General features: G+C 28.3%; 2 protein-coding genes across 4 annotated transcripts in view; one reads left to right on the top strand and one right to left on the bottom strand.

The window, feature by feature from the left end:
- The window catches only part of LOC129981965 (zinc finger protein 319-like), a 34,625-nt gene extending 24,457 nt beyond the window's left edge, over window positions 1–10,168 (top strand). For both annotated transcript variants that reach the window (XM_056093042.1, XM_056093041.1), the window contains exon 2: window positions 7,985–10,168. In XM_056093042.1, the coding sequence (XP_055949017.1) occupies window positions 8,310–9,770 (1,461 nt within the window). In that variant the 5' untranslated portion in view covers window positions 7,985–8,309 and the 3' untranslated portion in view covers window positions 9,771–10,168. The remainder of the gene's footprint in view (window positions 1–7,984) is intronic.
- A 2,143-nt stretch (window positions 10,169–12,311) lies between these two features.
- Window positions 12,312–22,861, bottom strand: part of LOC129980585 (delta-1-pyrroline-5-carboxylate dehydrogenase, mitochondrial-like) — a 38,282-nt gene continuing 27,732 nt past the window's right edge. For both annotated transcript variants that reach the window (XM_056090963.1, XM_056090965.1), the window contains exons 10-14: window positions 22,157–22,305; window positions 19,699–19,877; window positions 16,892–17,077; window positions 16,640–16,758; window positions 12,312–15,044 (exon numbers count right to left, since the gene is read on the bottom strand). In XM_056090963.1, the coding sequence (XP_055946938.1) occupies window positions 14,929–15,044; window positions 16,640–16,758; window positions 16,892–17,077; window positions 19,699–19,877; window positions 22,157–22,305 (749 nt within the window). In that variant the 3' untranslated portion in view covers window positions 12,312–14,928. The remainder of the gene's footprint in view (window positions 15,045–16,639; window positions 16,759–16,891; window positions 17,078–19,698; window positions 19,878–22,156; window positions 22,306–22,861) is intronic.

Genomic DNA, 22,861 nt, shown 5'->3' with positions numbered 1-22,861 from the left:
ATTGTCCGAAATTTTGCATTAAATAATACTTTATTGAAAGGGGATACAAATTCGAGATATGTTTTTGTACTGATATAAAGAAAAAAAAAGCAAGATATCAGTTTTCTAGTCATCATCTATTTATTATTAAGTTTATTTATGGTACTGGAAGGCTATGATATCTTATGGCTGAAAAGTGATTGTCATTAAATGTCATTAGTTTTAAGATCCCTTAAATAATAATTCTCCTAATTTAATTACTACTTTGTAATCAGTCTTGTTTATATAAACTTAGAAGAATCCGTGAACAATGGTGTTAGATAAAAAAAATAAGTAGTTCTATAAAAATATCTATGACGCGATTGTAATTTTTTTTTTAAAAAAAAAAAGCTATTTTACATATAAGTAGTCTAAAAGTTTTAATTTTAAAGCAAGATATGGAATTTGCTGCATTTCAAAAATATTAAATAACCAATATCTATGTATAAAAAACGCTTATGTAGACACTAAAATGTGGCCAGATTTGTTAATCGTTATTTGACAACAGCTCGCATGTTCGGATTATTTACATGTCTGCATCTGCAGAAATCTGAGACAATGCTTAAAAAAAAAGAGGGGGGGAGGGGAGTTGGATAAATGATTTTAAATCGAGCAGATTCGAATATGAATCGAAATAGTCGGAACGGGAAGTTAGGACAAATGAAAGTTTTGAAGAATCATTCGTAGGAAGATCTAATCGGAATGAGTGAAATAGAGATTTAAAATATTTGTGTATGGAACGAACCTTCCGAACTACCTGAGCATGCTTATGAGATTCTGACAGAACTCTATTCTTTTTGTCTGGCATGTTTTAGGGAAAAGGAAGAAAATTGAAATGGAAAATATATAATTGTTGCCATGATAAAAAAAAAAAAAAAAAATTGAAAATCTGTTAAATCCGCTGGAAATACTGGAGGATTTACTAACCATCAAATGGTCGAGGTAAACTTCTTTTGGCGACGACACTTGGAAAAAATAATAGAGAGGTAAACCTCTTGAAAACCCTTCACGCTTCTTGAAAAAGTTTTAAATGACTGATTTCAGATTAATGTAATGATTAAAAAAGAGCCGTAGTGTGATATTTAAGGGTTGGTGAGAGGATTTAGTAGAGGGTATAACCGCCTAATATGATACAAATTCCTTGAAATCAATAAAAAATTTGTGCAAAAGTGAATATCAAATAAGATATGTAATGCATGACCTGAAACATTAATCGTTTTTTACATAATCGTAATTAATACGATTGATATCTCCTTATAAAAAATCTTAATCTCAATAACATTTTAAAAAATTATACACATACTTTCTTTTAAAGAAAAGCGACTTCTAAAAATGAGAAAATGAAAATCCGTTAAACCAAATGTGTTTTTGTCTAGACAGCAACAATCGAAATCTAAATTCATAAGTTGTCAAGAAAAGAAGGGATTCACTGAATTATGTCAAAGGTGCAAAGCAAATTTAAGAACGTCAACTGCTTGTTCTTTCCGTTGGTGCAGAATTTTTTTTTCAGTAATCATCAAAAACATTAATAATACGAATAAATTTGGGCTTAAAGGCATTTAAAATAGTACAAAATATAAAATAAGAAAATTTCAAAGTTAAATTTTAAAATTCAGTCTCTAAGGTGCATTGAGTCAGCTTTACGGCTACCGCCGATTTTCGTGGCTTAGATGCGATAAATTTATCTGGACATTACAAATAAACACATTTACAAACAAATAACGCTTCTTTTCCTTTGGTTATGTATAGATTAAACAATCTCAGCAAGATTTTCGCAACATGGACTTCCCTGAAAAGTTCATTCCACAAAAAGTTCTGGAATAAAGATATTTTGTATGAAATATTTTTAATGTAATTCTCTGAAATCTACAAATTTGATTAAAAGAATTATCATATGCCAAATTTTATCCGCTCAGATTGCTGAGATTTTCAATTATCTTTTTCGCAGCAAATAGGCATAATTAAAAAAAAAATTCTCGTCTCAGAATTTTCTGATATGTAGATATTTATCGAAATTTCGATGTATAACTTTTTTGATAGTGGCTATCTCATTGTTGTATACTTTGTATAAGAAAAAGTAAAAAAAAGACGAATTCCATAAATTGAACTAAATGAAACCTATTTATTAACTATAAATAAGAATATATTTAATTCTTAAATAAATAAATAAATTCTTGAAGAATTTATTTTTATAGAAAAAAAATATCAAAAAAAGGAATTCCGAGAATTTTTTTCTGATATAAAATTTATTTTTCATAGGATATTTTATAAGATTTACTTTTTATATAAGAAATAATATTTTTCTGAATTTATTTTTTATAGAAAGAAACATCAAACAACGGGTGGGTGGGTGGAGATAAGAATTCCGATTGACGTCATTACACAAAAACTCTACCGTTATTTTCCCACGCATTAAATCGTTTTCTTTCCTTCTAAAAAAATGAATCCACAATTTGTGAATGCTAATGAATCCCCCAAAGCGTTCTGACGACTGTTTGACATTCATGAAGAATTCATTTGATTTAGTTCAGTCACCGCATGACACAAAGGTAAGAGACAAGACAATTTCTTGATGGCCACTTCCGCTTCTTCTAGAAGAACTACTGGTATTTTGCTTATTTGCCTAATGACAGCTATCTTCTGATCTAGTTATAATTAACTGTTAACAACGGATTCCACTGCTGACCGCATCTGACCGGTGAAAAACAGACAAAGAAAAGTTGGGCGTTTCCTTCGATAGGTGAGAAATAATTTGATAACAGGCAGATAGATATAAATGAGTGGTGTTTGTAGGTCACATAAAGCACGATTCTTAATGGAAACTTTCTCTTATTTGGCATCTTCGGACAACTCTAAGCACGTAAAGATTTCTTATACCAATTAATTGGTGCTTACCTTCAAAAATGCATGATGCGTGATGTTTATTTCAGAATGTGCTGAAATATTTTAACTAAAGATGAATATCCTTTAAATAATAATTAATAATGCTCGTTATTTTGAAAAGGGCGTAGTTCTGGTTTGGAAAAAACTGTCACATAAAAACTAATGCTTTTGGTTAACATAAACTAACGCAGAATTTTAACTCATGGATAATTTTTAATAATACTAACTAGCCGCCTTTCATTACCAGCTGGTTCGTCGGGAATATGGGTAGTATTTAATTTAAATTAAATATATTGCGCCTAACTTTATATTCATGATTCTCTCAAACAAGAAGAAATTTCTTTAGTAAAATCGGGTATTTTGATATCATAATAATATTTAAAAAGTGCTTGGATAATCCATTTCAAATTGCACATTGTCTTTGATGACATGCGATTTCACTTTCTAATTTTTTCAGGTAAACTATCGTGCCGAAAAAATAAAAAACAATTTTTTTTTTTTTCTTCTTCAGCTTTTAAACAATGAAAGAAAATGGCTCAACTCAATAACTATGACATCGGCTTGGATTTCAATACAAGAATAAAATCTGTTATAAGAAAAATCATGCAGAAAATAATTTGAAAACAATTAACTGTAATTTTATTGATATCTTTAAAAGATGTTAATTAAAAAATAACATAAAAATAAAATTTGCAGTCATATTTTTTGGAAATTATACCTGAAAAAATCAAAATTTCGCTTAATTTTTTAATTAAATACATATTATTACTTTATTTTATCCATGCCTAATTTGGTTTGTCCTATAGACACAAACATGCGCACATAACAAGCACTTCCTTTTATAAATATAGTTATCTAAGAGAATTTTTATATATCTATATGATGGCGTAGTATTTCAAAACTATTCTAAAATGCATGCATTCTGATGAGCTTAACATCATTAATACAAATCTGTTTCTAATTTTTAAATTAAATTAGTTCACTAGTAACCTGCTTATTCATTACGTGAAGAACGGCAACTGAATAAATCGATTAAGTTGTCAGAAAGCTTTTTCAAAAAGATACTTGGTTTTTTATTTGAATAAGTATATGGTCCTTGTGAGCTGAAAATACTCTAACAAAATCTTAAAGTGTTCTACCCCCACCCCCGAAAAAAATTGAGTCCTGCTAAACAGTTATTTGTTTTGTCTTTGTAACAATTCAGCTTTCATTATTAATCTTCGAATTTCAATGGGGTATCTGTCTTGACTTTATCTTAAAATAAGACATGCTATCCAATTTCATGTCATTCAAAATTGTGTAATTATCTCCAATATTAGCGATATGATCACTTACCAAATTTCATTTCTCTAGATCGGTGCATTTTCGAGTCCATCGAATGCACACAAATATGCAGACCGACAGACGATCAATCTTGAAATGGATTGAGCCAAAATCTGAAATATATCTAAATTTTAATGATAACTTTGTATACCAAGTAACTTTTTATATCAGGTACTTGTTTATTTTAACGATTAAACGCCAAAAAATGCAAATGGCCATGAACTGAAGTCACCAACCATCTTAGCGAAATCATGTATAATTATAATGGAAAACTGTTTTCTTTTACAATGAAACTAATTGAGGAGGGAAACAACATTACATATATTTAATACAGGGTGTTTATAAAGTCCCGGACCCATTTTGATGTTTAATAACTCATAAAATAATAAAGATAGATTTAAATTAATAACATAAATGGTTAAATAGACTCAAACAGTTTCATGACCCTTGTCAATGAACTTCCACGTGTGCCCCCTTCGTCGCACGGAGAATATCAAGTCGATAGTCAATTTCACGCCAGGTAGCGACAAGCATGTCGGCATTCACAGAGCCATTTGCGCACTTTATGGCGATTAACAATGCCAGAAACATAAAAGGATGCTTCATCGGAGAACATTATGCTCTTCAGAAAATCAGCAGCATCTTCTATCCTCCTTAGCATATCTGTTGCAAAGGCCATCCTCCTAGGTCTATCGTTCGGTTCCAAAACTTGAACAATTTGAACTTTGTATGCATGCAGTCTTAATTTTTTCTTAATAACCTTGTACACCGTCGAAATTGGCATATCCAATTCTGTTGCCGCTGATCTCACAGATATTCTAGGATTGTGTAAAAATGTCTCTCTGACACGCTCAACATCAAAATCACTTGTGCAAGGACGTCTGGAACGTTTCTTATCTTCGATACTTCCAATTCCTAGAAAATTCTTTTTCCACCGCAAGGTGCTGTTTTTGGATGGAGGATCTTTTTGGTAAAATCTTCTGAAATTTCTCTGTGCTTGCACTATCGATTTCATTTCTATGAACCACCATAAAATCTGTGCTTTCTCTTGTGGTGTATGCATTCTCCTTAATATCCGCTCGAATAAAACATCACATACAAAAGTACTACATAGAACAAACACATCAAAAGTAAACATAACATTGCAATAGTTGACAAAAACAAAAGAGAGAAAAATGCAATTAATAAGCAGACAATATTTAGAAAAGTACAGATATTTAGACTGGAAAATGAAATTATATGAAATTAACCACACGCGCAGACGATATTTACAAAAGTAAAAATATTCAAACCTGAAAAGGAAAATATATGAGTTATTCCATCAATAAATGCCATAAGTGTGTTTATATCTTTATTATTTTATGAGTTATTAAACATCAAAATGGGTCCGGGACTTTATAAACACCCTGTATATCAATAAAAAGAAACTGTCTTAAAAAAGCATGTGCCAAAAGCTGCGAATTTTTCACAATTTTTATAAATTTGCTGAAAAATATAAAATTGTGACAAAAATTGCAAATTTTATGAATGAATAAATTTATTTATGTGTTTATCTCAGTAATAATAAAATTTGTTTTGCCTTTCTTTAATAAAATAAACTTCTTATAATAAATATGAATGTAAGTGTGTGTCTGTGTGTTGGCACTCAACAGGCCATATCCTTTGACCAAGAACTGCCAAACTTCACACATATAATTTAGATGCTGAGACTGTACACTCGGGGCGATGTTTTTAAAATTTTAATTACAATGTTAATAAACTAAATTTTAACGTTATTTTTACTATATTTCACCAAATTCCCTATATTACGCCACAAAATTGATTTTTACGAAATCTTAAAATTCAAAGATTTGGCTTTATCTAAAGACATCAACTTAATTGTAGCTCAATTTTGTCCTAATTTTTTAAAAACATATTTTATTTAATTTTAAAAAATAGATTACATTATTGCACTGAAATTCAAATTGTTTTTCATTGTTTAGTTAAATATTTAATTGTGTGATTTTCTTTCATTGTTGAATGTTAAGGAAGAAAGATTTTGTTTAATATCTATGAAGTTTACAAGAAAAAAAAATGTGAAGTTACAGTGTTGCTGAAATTAGAAGATAAATGAGAGGTACAATTAGGTTTACATGAAGTCATAGCTTTATTAAAATGGAATAAACAATGAGCAGAACAGATGCAATATTATTTAAAAAAAAAAAAAAAAAAAAACGCGGTTTTGATATTTGTCACAGATAAATTATTAAAAATATTTTCTTTTGAGAAAACGTTATGTGTAAGAGATTGAATTGAAAATAAAAACAAACAATATTCTTGGCGAATCAGCTGGTCGGCAAAGGCGGTTAGTAAAAAAACATATATGAAAATATATTTTGTAATCCATAATTGCAGAGGGAAAATGAATACAAATTTACGGTTTTTGTCCGATTTTGATGAACTTTAACTCACGTGTTCTTGAAGATAGGATGAAATTCATTTTTAACTTTTCACAGACCAAAGTTAATTAAAAATTAAACAAGTTTCTGCTGTTTTTTCAGATATATCTGCCGAAAATATTATCCCACAAAAAATGATTTTTACACTGTTTCAGAACTTAAATTACTGTTTTAATGCAATCTATTTCATTTCTGACTAAATTTTTCTTAATTTAATTTAATTTTTTAAAATTTAATCTGATACGCAATTTATAACAATGCTTTTATGTTGATGTTTCGGACATATTTTTAATTTGTTTCCTATTTTTATGATGAATTTCAAATTAATTTCATTGTTCCATTAATAATAATTTCATTGTTCCATTAATAATAATTTCATCGTTCCATTAATAATAATTTCATTGTTCCATCAAACCATTCAATCGAGTGCTTTTATCAATGCTATTTAGATAAAAAGGAATTGCTTCTTTTTTTTAAACAATGACTCTAAAGTAGAATTTCATCTTCCATTTTTATATTGTTGTATATAACTTTTTATTTGCATGCGCAGAATTTGAAGTAAATTAATGATTCTTTTAAATTTTAATTTTTCCGTCTTGTCACAGAAGACGGCGAAATTGTAAATAAATGCATTCCATATCAAAAGTTTGACAGACATGAAATTAATACTCTCTGGGCGTACAAGTTAATTGCTAAAAGCAGGAATTATTTTATTAAAAAAAAATATGTCGATGTTTCGATGATATGTATATGTAAAAAACAGATGTCGATATGTTTTACAGTACTTGAAAATGGTATCCTACTGATCAAATTAAAACTTGTTCACCTTATTGAAAGACTAGATTATAGAAAAAAAGAATATAAACAGTATTGTTAAAACTGTGGTGGTAGCTTCATAAGCCAGTTAACAGCCGCCCAGACCAAGGTAATCATTTTGTCTAGTGGTTATGTTACACGGCTACTGACCCTAACGTCGCGGGTTCTGTCCTCGGCAATTCATTTTCTACAAAACTACCGATTCTTCTAAATAATATTTATGTTAATTCTGATTTTCTGCATCCTTTTATTATAAATTTACTCAATAGACTGTTAAAAGAGTACAAAGAAAGCTGTCAGAACAATCTATTCAAAATTAAACACTTAATAAGTATGCTTATCATAAATGTTGTTGACCCGATAGAAAGAAAATCATATAAGTTTCAAATAAGATTAGTACCTTTTTTTTTTAATCCATTAGAATGCTTACTTCTTAACTAAAGTACTTTTCGAAGATGATTTGTGATGTAAAATCCATGGCTAATAGTTTATTTTTACTATTTCAGAAAGACACGATATCGGTACTCAGAGCAACCTAAAGTCACTGCTAATACCGACTGGCATCACGACTTCAAATACCAAGACACACGACGTGCCCACTTCTGTGTGTCCTGCCATCGAGCGTTCACAGATCCGAGCAATCTCCAAAGACATGTGCGTTCTCAGCACTTAGGAAGTCGAAATCACGCGTGTGCCCAGTGCGGAAAAGCATTTGCTACATCGAGCGGCTTGAAGCAGCACACTCACATCCACAGCAGCATCAAACCTTTCCAGTGTGATGTCTGTTACAAAGCTTACACACAGTTTTCCAATCTGTGTCGTCATAAGCGTATGCATTCTTTATGTCGTCTACAAGATGAATGCAGCCATTGCAAAAAGTCTATACTGACATCGGAAGCTGCAATATATACTTCATTAGACAAATACAGATCCCCTCTGACTTCTAAAGGAAGTCATAAAAGGGACAGGCGTGAAAAATTTTCATTGTTGCCACAATCGAATTTGAAAAAAACTTCACTTGATATTCGAAAAACTAGGAAACAAATCTTTGTCCCAGAAGCAACGGTATTACAAAAAGAGACTGAATTCATTATCGATCTGAGAACACATAAATCTCACATGGTCAGTACATCTGACAGACTATGCCTTAGTGGTGTTAAAAGTGAAAACATGTTCCATTATCAGCGCCAAACTTCACCAAAAATTGCTTCTGTTTGTCCAGAAGCTCTGACAATGAATGAGCTGTATTCTTATCACAGACTGATGGATAATCACTGCTTTGGGACTTCTGAACTAGCCAGACAATGGAAATTGTCCAGTGAGGAACCATATTTGCCTAGATTACATCCTTTTCCTCCTCCGGTTGTAGATTATTCCAAACAGATTGACGAACCTTTAGACCTCAGAGTCAGCCAGAAAAGAAAAAGCACTACAGATTTAGATGAGAATAATAACAAAGAGTGGAAATACCCTCTTGAGTCAAATTACATGCAAAATGCTTTTCCCCGCGATTTTTCATTACCATGGACTACTCCACTGCATCCTTTATTCGTTGATACCATGTACCGGAACCACCAAGAAAGTATGGCTCTGAACTTTTTCAATAGCTCACAAGAATGCATGCCTCATCCATTTCAACAGCACTTAGTGGACAGCTCAGTTTCCGAAACGTCTGCTTTGGCTTTCAGCAAAAATCAAATTCATAACGCTGCCGATCACTACATGAAAGCCAAGAAGAACAAAGAAAAATATTCATGCAAGTTCTGTGGGAAGATCTTCCCACGTTCAGCCAATCTTACTCGACATCTGCGCACACATACAGGGGAACAACCATACAAATGCAAGTACTGTGATCGTTCGTTCAGCATTTCTTCGAACCTGCAAAGACATGTTCGTAATATTCATAACAAGGAGAAACCATTTAAGTGTCCGTTGTGTGAACGATGCTTTGGGCAACAAACCAACCTGGACAGGCACTTGAAGAAACACGAAGCGGAAGACATATCTTGCTCAGATAACAATTTATCGCTGAACAGGTACAAATTTCAAGAAAATTATGCGAATGAATTTACTAGGATGCGAGAATTGGACATGAGACGCAGTTGGTCTTATGAGGCAAATGAGTCAAAAAGCTCACATATTAAGGCAGTTTTGAGAAAGGATGCAGAATTCGCCGGCAATGCTACAGATAGGCAAACAAGCTCTCCAATGACCAGATCACCAGCTAAAAGTCCCGATAATGGCAATAACACAGAATCTGCTACAGATGACGAAAGCAGTGATAAATCGTAGATGGACAGAAATCTGAATACAGTCGTAGCGATACTTCCAGAATATTTAACATTTGATCAGATGAAGAACGATTCAGGAAATATATATAAAAAATATAGGAAAGAATTTTTATTATTTCTTGTGATACTGGATGGTTTCAGGAAAAACTTGAATCAGTGTGATAGTAAAGAGGAGGCGAAGTTTTATGCAAATAATTCTAGTTGTAAATCTAAATGTTCTATAGAGAGAATTTGTAACCATAAAATTTTAATTATGTTCAGAATAACAACATTAATAAGCGTTAGTCATTGAAGAATATTTCACATTTAAAAATATTTTAGAGATTAGGTTTTGCTTATTATGTAACAACGCCCAAAAATCATATAATAACGATAAAATTTCCTATTTAAAAGGGGAATACATTTTTCAGAATTTCAAAAATTCTTTATATTACTATTGTGTCAATGTTTGAAATTATTATAGATTAGTTAAGATGTTCTCGTAAATTTCACTGAAACTATAACTTGTAATTATCAATGAAATACAAACATGAAAAAATAAAATGAAAATATATTTTAATTTCTATACTATTATAGTGCAATAAAATTCATGGTTTTGTAATTATATTTATAGAGTTTTTTATTAATGAATATTTCTTTATTGCTTATAAATATTTAAATATAATTTATTTAATCTCTGTTATTTCAAATGAAAAAAAAATGGAGTATTCATATTTTATGAGCATGAGTACATATATATCATTTTGTTTCTCATGCATATGTAAATTATATTTATTATTTCATTCATATTAAAAGAGAATTATGTTTATTGTTTTTTTGTTGTGAATTAAAATAAATATATTTCCATTATCTTGAATTATTCAATAATTGGGTTGTCCCATTCCGCTCCCCATTTCAAACTTTTTTTTTTAGACAATTACATAAAATTTGTCACATTTTTGCTTTTTCAAATACATAAAAGTCATACTGTCACCTCTCTCTAAATTATCTTATATGCTTCTGTTCTTCCCTACCACAAACTTCATTGCAAATAGATTAAAATAACAACTAATCATTTTGAAGAAATCCTTTCATTCTATATCTAGAGACTAAAAAAACAAAACCTACTGCTGAAGAAAATCACATTTAGTAGTTACTTAATTTTTACAATGATTTTTGTATTTTCTCTTGGGAAACATTTTTAACTCCGTAGTAAATATACTTACTAATGATACTAATAATCTTACTAATGATACTAATAATTTTATGAAAACATTTTTCTCTTAAGATTTAATACTTTGAAGAAAAATTATTCTGAATTAAAATAGATTGTAGACATAAACGAAAATAATTCTACAATTCTTAGAGCTCAATTTGAGTTAAAAAAAAAAATAAAAAAAATCCATTTTGTCTACTGTGATTTGTTCTCTCAGATAGTAATATAATGTAGCAAAACGTTTTGCCTATTGCATTTTCAATTTCTGAAAAGGCTATTCAGGTAATTCTTACAAGGTAAGGTTCTTAGGTAAATTTACTACACTTGCAGCAGACAGAATGTGTTTTTCTTCTTTTAAAGTACTTCTGTGGACTGCATACACTTAAATAAATTTAAAATTGACTTTTAATGACTCGCAGGGTCTTGCTGAGCCAAATTTTACATATCACTTAAGAAACAAATACATCTATCTCTTTTTCAAAATGCCCCACAGGAAGAAGACATTTTTTCTAATCAATAACCTATATTTGACATTTTTATATATTCCCAATTATTAGATTTTAAAAAAAAGGCGGAACAATTTGTAATTGGAAAAATTTATAGGAAAATTAATTTTTTCTCCCAATTGTATAACTGAGATTGGTATTGCTTATTACGCAACATAACACACATAAAGCTTAAAAAGTAACTTAACACTTAAAAAAGTATTTAAAGAAAAGAAATAAAGATATGCACTTGAAGTTTTGTATATATTCTATAAAGGAAGTATTGGCTTTTTTTATAATTAGATGGTATTTTTTTTCACTATTAGAACATTTCAATGATCACATCATAGTTTGATGCCATCAAAGTTTCTGCATGGTAGCTTTTGTTGAAAATTAACCGTGTGCCATTATTCTATTGCAGCATTCATAAATTGTCGGCACTGAAAATTTTGATGAGTTCCAAAATTGCAGTCAATGAGGTACAAATTTAAAACTCATAAAATTTGCAAATGTCTTGCAAAGAAAATGAGAATGTTAATGGCCTGGTATCATTTAGTAAAAAACTTCTGTTATTTTTTTATTGTAGAAAGCCTTTTGATTGAATTTTTTTGAAAACATTTTTTAAAAATTCAGTTTTACTGAATTTTAAAAATTGTACTTCTCAATCATAAAATACAACATATACCAGCCATGTCTAATATAATTAAAACCTTTTTTTTATTCCATATGCCATTTTTTTTCTTTCATTAATATATAATTTTTTGTGTTCTGCTTAAATCAAATAATGTATAAAAGACAGTATTTTTTTAAAGCAGTCAGAATAACTACAGCATTAAATAGTTAACACAATGATGACTAAAAAAAAAAAAAGCTTTTCAATACTTTTATTGAAAATTAAATGTTGTCAAACAACAAATCACTAGTTACAAGTTGCACTTCTATTAGAAGTAAATGTTTTCTCCAATTTTTCACAAGGAGTTAACAAAATTTTGAAATAATTGGACAATTTTTTGCTGGTTTATATCTAACAGAGTAGAACAGACTTACTGATGATCAACATGCAGATAAAATAAATAATTTTATTTTTAAATTTTGATAAAATTTCTAAGTAAATTTTATCATAAAAAAGATCTTTAAATCACTAATTAATTCAGATAAAAAAAATCACAGGGTTCAGAATGAAATGAGCAGCAACCAAAAACATAAAAACAGCTAATAATTTGCTTAAAATGCATTCATTAAATGGATTTATTTTGATTTTATTATCAAACAATCCATAAAAAAAATTTATTGCTAGTTTATTACTTTTATGAAACAAAATGAAAAACAATTAGAAAATTTCTCTAGAACTTAACAAACATTTTAGAAGGGGGTGGAGAAGGATTTTTTTACAAAGAAAGGATAGATAATATTTAAAAATCTGGTATATTTTAGTAACTGAAATTATAAAAGAATATTATTGGGAGATCAACTTTAGTATAAAACTAAAAATATTTAAGCAAACCTGAGAAGATAAATTCTACATTTATGTTAAACAATGTAAGTAATAAAAGGGTATTAATAAAATTGACCAAAGCTACTGAATTTTGTTTCAAAACTAACTAAGCATTAAATTTAAAATAGCTATCAGAATTCAATATAGATTAAAAAACAAAACTAATAACACTTATTTCAAAAATTATCACAACTTATTTAGCATTTTGCAACTGGTTTAAATGGCAAAAAATATCATTTTGAAATAGCAATAAATCAACAAATGCTTCAAAGGACACATATTCAATATGACAAAGAATGAACATCTAAGCAAAACCACAAAAAATACAAAATATGAAAATTTTAAAACAGCATAAACATAATATGAATACATGATAAAAAAAAAAATAACAGATTCATTTATTAAGTAATGACTAGGATATGAAAACATTTCCTTCCTAAGTAAAAAATGATTTGGCAGGTTGGCTTTTGACATCACAACAATAGTTGTATTGAACATAAAAGTGCTATTTTTGGTATCAATCTCAGGAGTAAAAATAATTTCATCCTAATTCTTCAATATAAAAAATTATACTTACTATCATAACACTTTAATTAATTATGATTAAAATACATGTTCCAACAGCGTTATCAGAAAGATTACTACACATAATTTTCAATTGATAAATTATATAAGTAGTTTGATGACTATTGCACATTGTTAGATATGAGATATATACTCCTCCATAACAAATAAATTAGTGATCTAAATTTTTTTATATATAAGAACAAGCAAAGATAGACATAATTAAGCCAGAAATATTTTGATATATAAAAAAAAGGATCTTTTATTAAAAAAATTATTTCACAGCGCAGGATTTTCTTGGCTTAAAACTGAAATGTAAGTAAAGGATATTCTGCAGACACTGTCTTGATATGTTATAAGTTGAATTTATATTCTTTTAACACTATAACACTCCATTTGGGTAGTAAAAGCAGTACATAATATGAAAAATATATAGGAACTCTTTTTATGTAAACAAAAAATACATTTCGAAATTATTTTTTAATTCAAAATTTATTTCTTATGGTTATAAGCCAAGGAGAAGTTGTAATCTGTTTTTTTTTTTTGCATTAAATTCATTTATTAATTAATACACTTTCATTTTCTTCTTCTTTTATATCTATCGTTTGACAAATCCTAAATATTATTGACAATGAATTTAATATTTATATAACAAGCCATTTTATTATTGTAGGATATACTTATAAAATTAAACTTTACACCAATACCATAAGTTTTAAGTATGTAAATTTTAAATTTCCGAAAAATAAAAATTTTTTTAAGGAATAAAAATTTTAAAATTTTACTTTTAAGAACCAGTTTCTGCATTTTGTAGGTATACAAATTGATTTACATATTCACATGGCAAAATAATATAATTTAAAAGCATAAAAAAAAAAGCCTATGCATAGTTTAAACAGATTGACATTTATGAAGAAAAAAAGTCTTAACTAAGTTTGTGCATATTATTGACAGTTGACAGATATACAAATAAATGCTTGTTTCACTATGTTTTGGAAATCAGACAGGAATATGGTAAATACATTTTCAGTGGAACAAACAAAACAAGATTCAACAACAAGCTATTCTACTTTTGTAAACATAAAAACAATAAACTTTAATAAAGGAGTAATTTCAAAACAGATCATTTTTGCCCCAATAACATAAAATCACCGATTTCAAGTTAAAAAAAATAAATGTAGAAGAAATTTGAAAATATACATACTAATCTAAAGCAACAAATATTTTAAATGCTAATTTTACTCTTGAAAGTTCTATAAAATGCTTTTAAAAATAATATATTTATGAGATTCTTTTACCAAAAAATCATAGCTTAAGAAAATAAGAGATTCACTGGTAGCTCATTGGTTCCCAAAATATTCAATTTCTCAATGGAAGACAAGCATGTGTTCCTGGAAAATTGTTACACGACTGACAAAAATTACACAGTCATGTATGGATATTTCCACTCATGTAAAGGAACAAAGGTTTCTTTAACAACTTGTGGAGAAGCCCACCGAAGCATATAATGGGGTCCTCCAGCTTTGTCATTTGTTCCTGGAATAAAAGCAGAAGTCACTTTTTTTTATTTTCTTTTTCCTCACAACATAGTGGGAAATAAAATTTGATTAGAGCCATTTAAAAAAATACCTTAAATTAAATTATTCTAATTCTTTCACTAAGAACAAAATATATGCCAGCTAAATGATTATTATGTGTTAAATGGCAATTAAAAATGAATATAGTAATGGCAAAAATATCTACTTGGATGAGTTTAAATATTTGAGTATGGAATCACAACTAATTAAAATGTTGTCCAGCTATATGCTAACCACACTAGATTACTCATTTCTGCTCGGTTTTTATTCCATTCATCCATACATTTAGTTAGAAATCTCAAGTTAAATTCTTTAAATTATAAAAATTTAATTAAATATCACATAGTAATTTATCTATAAGAAAAGTTCGTTAAGTCACAAAGCAGTGTAATAGTGTATTTGTATATCAACTTTAAGGTCTTCTACAACACTTAACTTCCAATTAAAAAACCCAATGAAAAAAAAAAGTTGTAAAGTAATATTCAAAAATTTTATTCTCCAACTTTGCAGTTATAGCAGGATTGCTTGTAAAAAGCTATGACATGGGAATCATAAGACAATGATCTAAAATATACAGCAATAATATCTCTCTTCTTTCATCATTACTGGACATAAGAAAAGTTCATACTTTAGTAAAAAATGAATGAAATAAAGGATCATGGTGCAATTTAATAAGGTGTGTGGTCACCTCTAACAGCCAAATACGATGCATAATGATATGAGTGTGAGCTCAAAAAGTGCCTAACATCACAAAGAGGTTTTAGCAATTCTGAAACAGGGTTGGGTAGTTAGCTGTTTAAGTGAATAGACCACAGCATGCACCCCATATTTTCAATTTCAAGGAAATCATCTATCAGACACATATTCTAAACAGTTAAAAAAAAAAATCCATATTTATGTGTAGAATTGAGGGAAATGGAAATTGCTTATTATTTGGACATAAAGTTACCAGTAATGTGATGGCTTAAATGCTAAATCTAAGCATTTGGCACCTCTGTCTGATGATTCTTGGCCGATACTGATTGTCAGTTAACATTTCCCAGACTTTAAAATACTTCCGCCCAAGTCTTGAGATCCCAGAATTGAGCACATTTAGAATTTGAGAATCTTTGATTTGAGGTTATTTGAATTCAATTATACCAACAACTCTCGTAATCAAAGCAAAGCTTGTAAACATGACGAGCTATCGCCTCTGTGTTATTAATTATTCTATCTAATTGTTATGAATGTTCCTATGCTCATCAATTACATGAAACTGGTCTGAATTACATATGCTGAGTAAGTTAGTTTATCCACATTCTGACATGAGCAGGTGCTTTGTGCATGAAGATGTCAACTAAAATGTTTTGCATTAAGACAAAGGTCCATCTTCAATAGATGACACTCCATAAGTTATTTTGAACAATGCATCTATTATTTATTGATATTTTTTGGCATTTTACAAATTCTGCTTAACTTTTGGACACCAGTGTATAGATATACATATACATTTCATTAAAGATATATTTATGGGATGAATAAAACTTAACCAAAATTTATAATGAATTTTCTTACCTGAAAGACGGCCTCCACCAAATGGCTGTTGCCCCACAACAGACCCTGTAGATTTATCATTAACATAGAAATTTCCAGCAGCCATTTTCAGGACTTCAGTAGCATGTTCCAAAAATTGCCTATGGAAGCAAATTTGTTTAATTAATGAATAAAGCATTAAATAAAATTCACTGCTATAACTTAATAACATTAATAAATTCTGAAAAAGTGCCCCCCCCCCATCAAATACTCAAAAGATACAAAATTTCTCACCTATCCTGAGCAAATACTGCTCCAGTTAGGGCATATTTATGGTTTTTAGCAAGTTCAAGAGTTTCTTCCATAGCACTGTCTTTGTAAACATAGACAATAAGCAAAGGTCCAAATATTTCTTCTTTCATGACCAGATTAGTTGGATGCGTTGTTTGAATGATTGTGGGTTCAATAAAATATCCTTTACTGCAAAGAAAAGACATACTTTTAAAAATGTGTGATGTATAAATTTGAATTCATTATTTTGAAATTACAGAAAGTTGTTTAACCCATTATAGTTCTCTGGTATATATTCTTACTACCTGCAAAAGAATTTTTTTATGAGGGCACAAAAAGTATTTTAAAATGATAAATTGGGTAATCAGATGCTTAAAATTTGACTGATATCTTAATAGGTCTGAAATACATTAAATCTATAGTTAAACATCATTTAAATTGTGATTAATTGCAATTAAAAATTGATAAATATGTTTATCACTGCCCATTTGTGATGTAAAGATTTTTGTAGCGACATTAAGTTTCAGTGTTTGTCATTAAATTTTAACTCCCAAAAAAGTTTTCAGACATGAAACACCACTATGTTGTTTTCCTTATGTCTAAGGTATTCTTATATTTAATTTAAATTCAACATTCATTTAAAAAAATGAACAAAAACTGTTGATACAGTTGGAATTTCTTAAAATTCTGAATCTCCCAGTTAATGATTTTATACATATTTTGACTTCATTTTTCATGTACTGATTATTTGAATACTGTAGTTTACAACATTCTTAGCCAGTTTATTCCTTAAAGCAAAACTTGGCTAAGATGTTATTAATAAAATTGTATCAGATTGCAACAGTTTTATTTTTATGCAATATAATCCAGCCAGTCGCCAAATAAATGCAAAATGAGCTTCAAACTTTAATGTAAGACATTGCTGAAATGATATTTTTTACCTTTAATGTTCAGTGGTAAGTATAATTACCACTTTCAGTTTTCCTGAACAATCTGCGGTAAGTATATTTACCACCCATTATTTCATAAATTAAATGGCAAATCAACAAACTTTCGAAGTGTTAGTATTTATATCATCAGTTTATCCTGACATAATCTTAAAATTTTTTTATTTATCAAAGCCTCAGAATTATGCCTTATAAAGGGTTAAGATGCAATCAAATTCATGTAATAAAATATTAGTATTTTAAATAATTTGTATTTAAATGAAATTATGTTGAATATTTTTTAAGGGATTAAATATATCATTAGAAATATAACATGATTACATACAGAAAAGTTAAATAAGAAAGATTTGATTCATGTCAGTTTCTTAAAAAAAAATGTCTAAAAAAATTTTAGTTCTGCAATATATGAATATTAGTTCGATTTCAAAATGCAATGAGAATAGAAAAATGCAAATGGAATTTTCAATATCTTTAATTTGTGAAGAGTATTTAATAACAACCTGATTTGCTAAATATATATATATGCCATCTATCCCAATCTATCTAATTTACAATTAAATATACAGTTAACTGTCACTTGCAGAGTTCATAGATGTACTGATAAAAATAATGTAGAAGAGATCTCTTGTGTCTAAATGTGTACAAAATCAGACAGTTTTCATGATCAACAATTTGTTTGTAGTGATTTATTTTAATAGCTGGACAAAATAATAGGGCCTAAGATAAAAGAAATACACATTTTATCTAGATTGTTACCTTTATGGAACTAACCTCTCCTCTACAGTGTTCTGCTTTTTTCAATGTAGTGAACTAACCAGATCAGAGAACATACAGTTTAATGACAAATGAGCATCACATGTTGAATATGAAAGGAAAATGCAATCTTCTGAAAGATCTCCTACTCAGATTAAATCAGCTAGAGGTTGCTTGTTAATTAAAACCAAATTTTGTTTAATTCATTGCTCAAATATAGTGGTGATACTAAATCCATACTCTAGAAGAACAACAATTTGACAGGCATTGTGTAAAAGGTGGAGTTGTGGAAGGACATGTTGAAGGGATCTCTCAAAGTAAATGAAAAGACAGGAGGATCTTCATCAGAAAATCAAACATTTTACACTTATTTTAAAAGCATGCTGAACTGTTTGATAAATTTTATTCTTAAGAATTGTTTATTAAATGAGTTATTGAGAACTTAAATATGTTAATCTAGATTTAAAAGAAAAAAACTTACAAAATTAAATGGAACTTTCTTTGAAATTTGTACATTTTCCTAGCATGCAAATGCAAATTATGTAATCTGCTATTTCTGGTGTCCTTATTACATTTTTAAAGCATTTTGATTATGCTGATCATTTAAAAGCAGAGACAAGTACTTTTTACTGTATATATGTTATAATAAATGTAAACAAAGTGAGCTCCCCTCTTAACACATCTTTTATTTCCTTCTAAGCAGATTGAAATTTTCATCTTACTCAAATTTTGATTAAAATCAGCAATAAATTACAATTGTACTATGCACCTATGGCCCAGATCTAAGAAATGTGCTCTTGGGAAAGAAGACAACAGGAAGCAGCTAGCAATGTACTCTAGGATTTTATGCATTCAAAATGGGAAATTTTGAAAATGCAACTGTAGAAAATTGCTGATTTTGCAATTTTGTAGGATTTATGATATAATTCACATGGAAAGATTAATGTTAGACATTTGAAGATATGATTTTCAGATATTGAGAGGTTTGGGAGCAAATAATCCTTAATTTAAACTCTGAACTTAAGTGGTTAGAAAAAAAATTCAAAAGTAAAGAAAAATTGGATTTATTATTATAAAGAAATTTCTAAAAAGTGGATAGAATATGTATACCTGTCATCACATTTTCCACCTGCAAGTATAGTGCAATCTTGGGAAACTTCAGCAAAATCAATAAATTCTTTTATTTTTTTAAAGGCTCGATCATCTATCACAGCAGATACAAATGTTTCAGGGTCCAATGGAGATCCAACTTTAATTTGGTCTCTTATCTCTAATAAGCCTTGTTTGATCTGAAAAATAATGCAGCAATTATATTTATATCTTTTAAATTATTCATGTGATATTTAGGACGAATATATATATCAGCAACTTAGTGAAGATCTCAAATTTCCTTTCTGCAACAAATTTAGCAAATATTTACTCATTATAACACATGCAGCCTTACAGCATACAAATGACAGCAAATTTAATAAATAACAGTGAATACTGATGATACCATAAAATGTTTCAGAATGAATGAATCAGAAATTGAATAATACATGTAAAAACAACTTAGAATCTTAAATATTTATTTAAATTGTTCCAGCACAAAAATGTGTGTAATTATAATTTTGAGTGCCTAGACAAAATGAGGGTTAGCAGTTTATACATTAATAGCAGTGGAATGGATCTCTCATTAACAATAATAAACAGATATTAGGAAACTTAATACAAAATTAAAAGAAAAAAATTATTCCATAATTCATTTTAAAAATTCAGCAGATGATACATTTTTGAAAATTTTTTTAGGTTTATTAATACATAAATTTATAAATGAATTTCACAAAAAAGAAACCCTTGATGTTATTAAAAATTTTTAGAAAAGAAATGGTAAAGATTTAAATACGAAGCAGAATTATTTTCTAAATGGATACAGCTAAATAAAAGCAACAATATTCAAGGTAATAATGTAATTTTATAATGGCCTTTTCTAACATTTGTATAATATGCATTCCTTTGTAATGCATTCAATATTTAACACACTAAAGTCTAAATCTGTGAATCCGACTACTTTTTTAACGAAACAATTTAGCTTCAAAAGACGTGGGGCTAACTGTTAACTCTAATCAATTTAATTTCTCATAATACACATTTGAGATTCTTGTAAATCTTAAAATCAATATGTATGTATGAATTGTTACACAAAATGGATATATATATATGTATGAAATAATTCAAAAATAAAGTTATACCAAAGTCATTTTGAGCATTCAATAATCGTATTTGTGCTTACACTTCACATTCACAGTTTTTCAAATTTATTAAGTGCAAATGTTTTGGTATCATTAAGTTTTCACCCATTATTTAAAGTTTTTGGTTGAAAAAAACTCTTTCTTATGTAGAATTATTTAAAACTTATTTTGAAAAAAAAAATCCCTCAATCTTTTATAGGATGAAATAAAAATCCCTCAGTTCATATGATGAAATAATTATGATCTGAAAGAATTAATTAGGTTAATCAGACCTGAGAGGGGGAGAAATTCAGCTGCTATAAATAAGGCTAACAAACATCATATATTAAGATATAATTCAAAATAATCCAAGAGGTAAATAATTCTCCCATCAACAAGAACTCTAATATTTTCAATAAATTTTTTTTAGATAAATTTTATTAACATATATGCACTATTCAAATAATATATTTTAGATTTCTATCTAAAATATATTATTTCTTTTGCAAATTCCCTTTTATCTTAGTCATTATGTCCCTGTATCTCACAAAGAAAAAAAAAAATTATAATATACATTTCTATTGCTATATATTTTCTACCATTTATGGGATAACAAATAGTTTAGAAACTTTCAGAGAAATGCAGAAATAAATACCAAATTACTTAGCAAAAGTCATTAAAATAATTAGTATTTTTAAATTTATTAAATTGGAGTCTCAACTGCCTGCCAAATCATTAATAATTTATTCACAAATTCTTCATTAATTTTGTTTTTTAAATACAATTCATGATTCAAATATTTTTACACAAATTTTTTACAAAAAGTTTTTTTAAAAAAAATCAAACTTTAGCATTTTATATCAATTAAAAGTTTAAACCACAGCAATAAAAATTTTTTATGAAGATAAAAGCACTTAGTATTATTAATAGTTTTCCTAATTGCAATAAAATTGTCTTTTATTCAATACTGTTAAAAATAGATAATTTGTTCACAAAGTCAAAAGAAATAAAATTATCTAACTGTAAATAAAAAAAGGATAAAAAACAGACTAAATTAAAATTCAAGAATCTAACTTAATGAGGAATAAACTTTAATGGATATCTGAAAGTTTCATAAGAATAAGCAAATAGTTAAAAATGAAAATCCCCTTTTTCTTATTTAATATAGCTAACTTTTTAGATACTAAATATTGCATCATTTAAAATTTTTTTAAAGATGAAATTTTAAACAGAAAACTTCAGAATGTTTTTATTTCATTGCTTATACATAATAGGTCTGCTCACATTTTGTTTTAACAGAACATGTTGATTTATAAGTTTTATACAAAAATATACACTGTTTTTAAAATCTTATTTACCTCTGGCCACAGGCTTTCAGGAACATACATGCGATCCAAGGCAGAACATTTTTGACCACTGTATTCAAATGCTGATTTGATTGAGCTAGCTACAACTGTGCGGACATCTGCAGATTTATGAACAAAATGGAAGTTCTTTCCACCGCATTCTGGAAGAGTATATTAGAATAAATAAACAATTTTACAAATGCACAACATATAAATGTTCAAAAAATAAATAAATATTAGAATGAATTAGCTGCCTTAGATGAGCAATTTGTTCAACTAGATTGTCGACTTTTTGAGCTGCTGAACAATTAATACGAAAGATTTTTTTAAAAAATTTCACCTTGCTGTTTGGCAAGACTGAAAACCATAAATTTAATTGAATCAGCCTCTCCCAAATTAATACTGATGTAATTTTACAAAGTGTATATGCTAGGCCATTCCATGTGAATTCAACATACACACACACACAAAAAAAAAAAATATTTTTATCCTCACCATCTCAGATTTTCTTGAACTACTGAAACTTGGCACAGATATACTATTGAAATAATCGAAAAATATGAAATTTTACTTAGATATGCCAAGTTATTTATGAATAATAGAGCTCTAATAAATAAATGGTGTTAAGAAAAAATTTCTCAAAACTAAATTAAAAAATTTAATTCAATTCTATGAATAGTTTGAACTATAGTAAATAAAGGGCAATAAATCACATAA

Source organism: Argiope bruennichi, chromosome 8, assembly GCF_947563725.1.
Source record: "Argiope bruennichi chromosome 8, qqArgBrue1.1, whole genome shotgun sequence".
Taxonomy (NCBI): Eukaryota; Metazoa; Arthropoda; class Arachnida; order Araneae; family Araneidae; genus Argiope; species Argiope bruennichi.
This window is presented reverse-complemented; position numbering and strand designations above follow the sequence as displayed.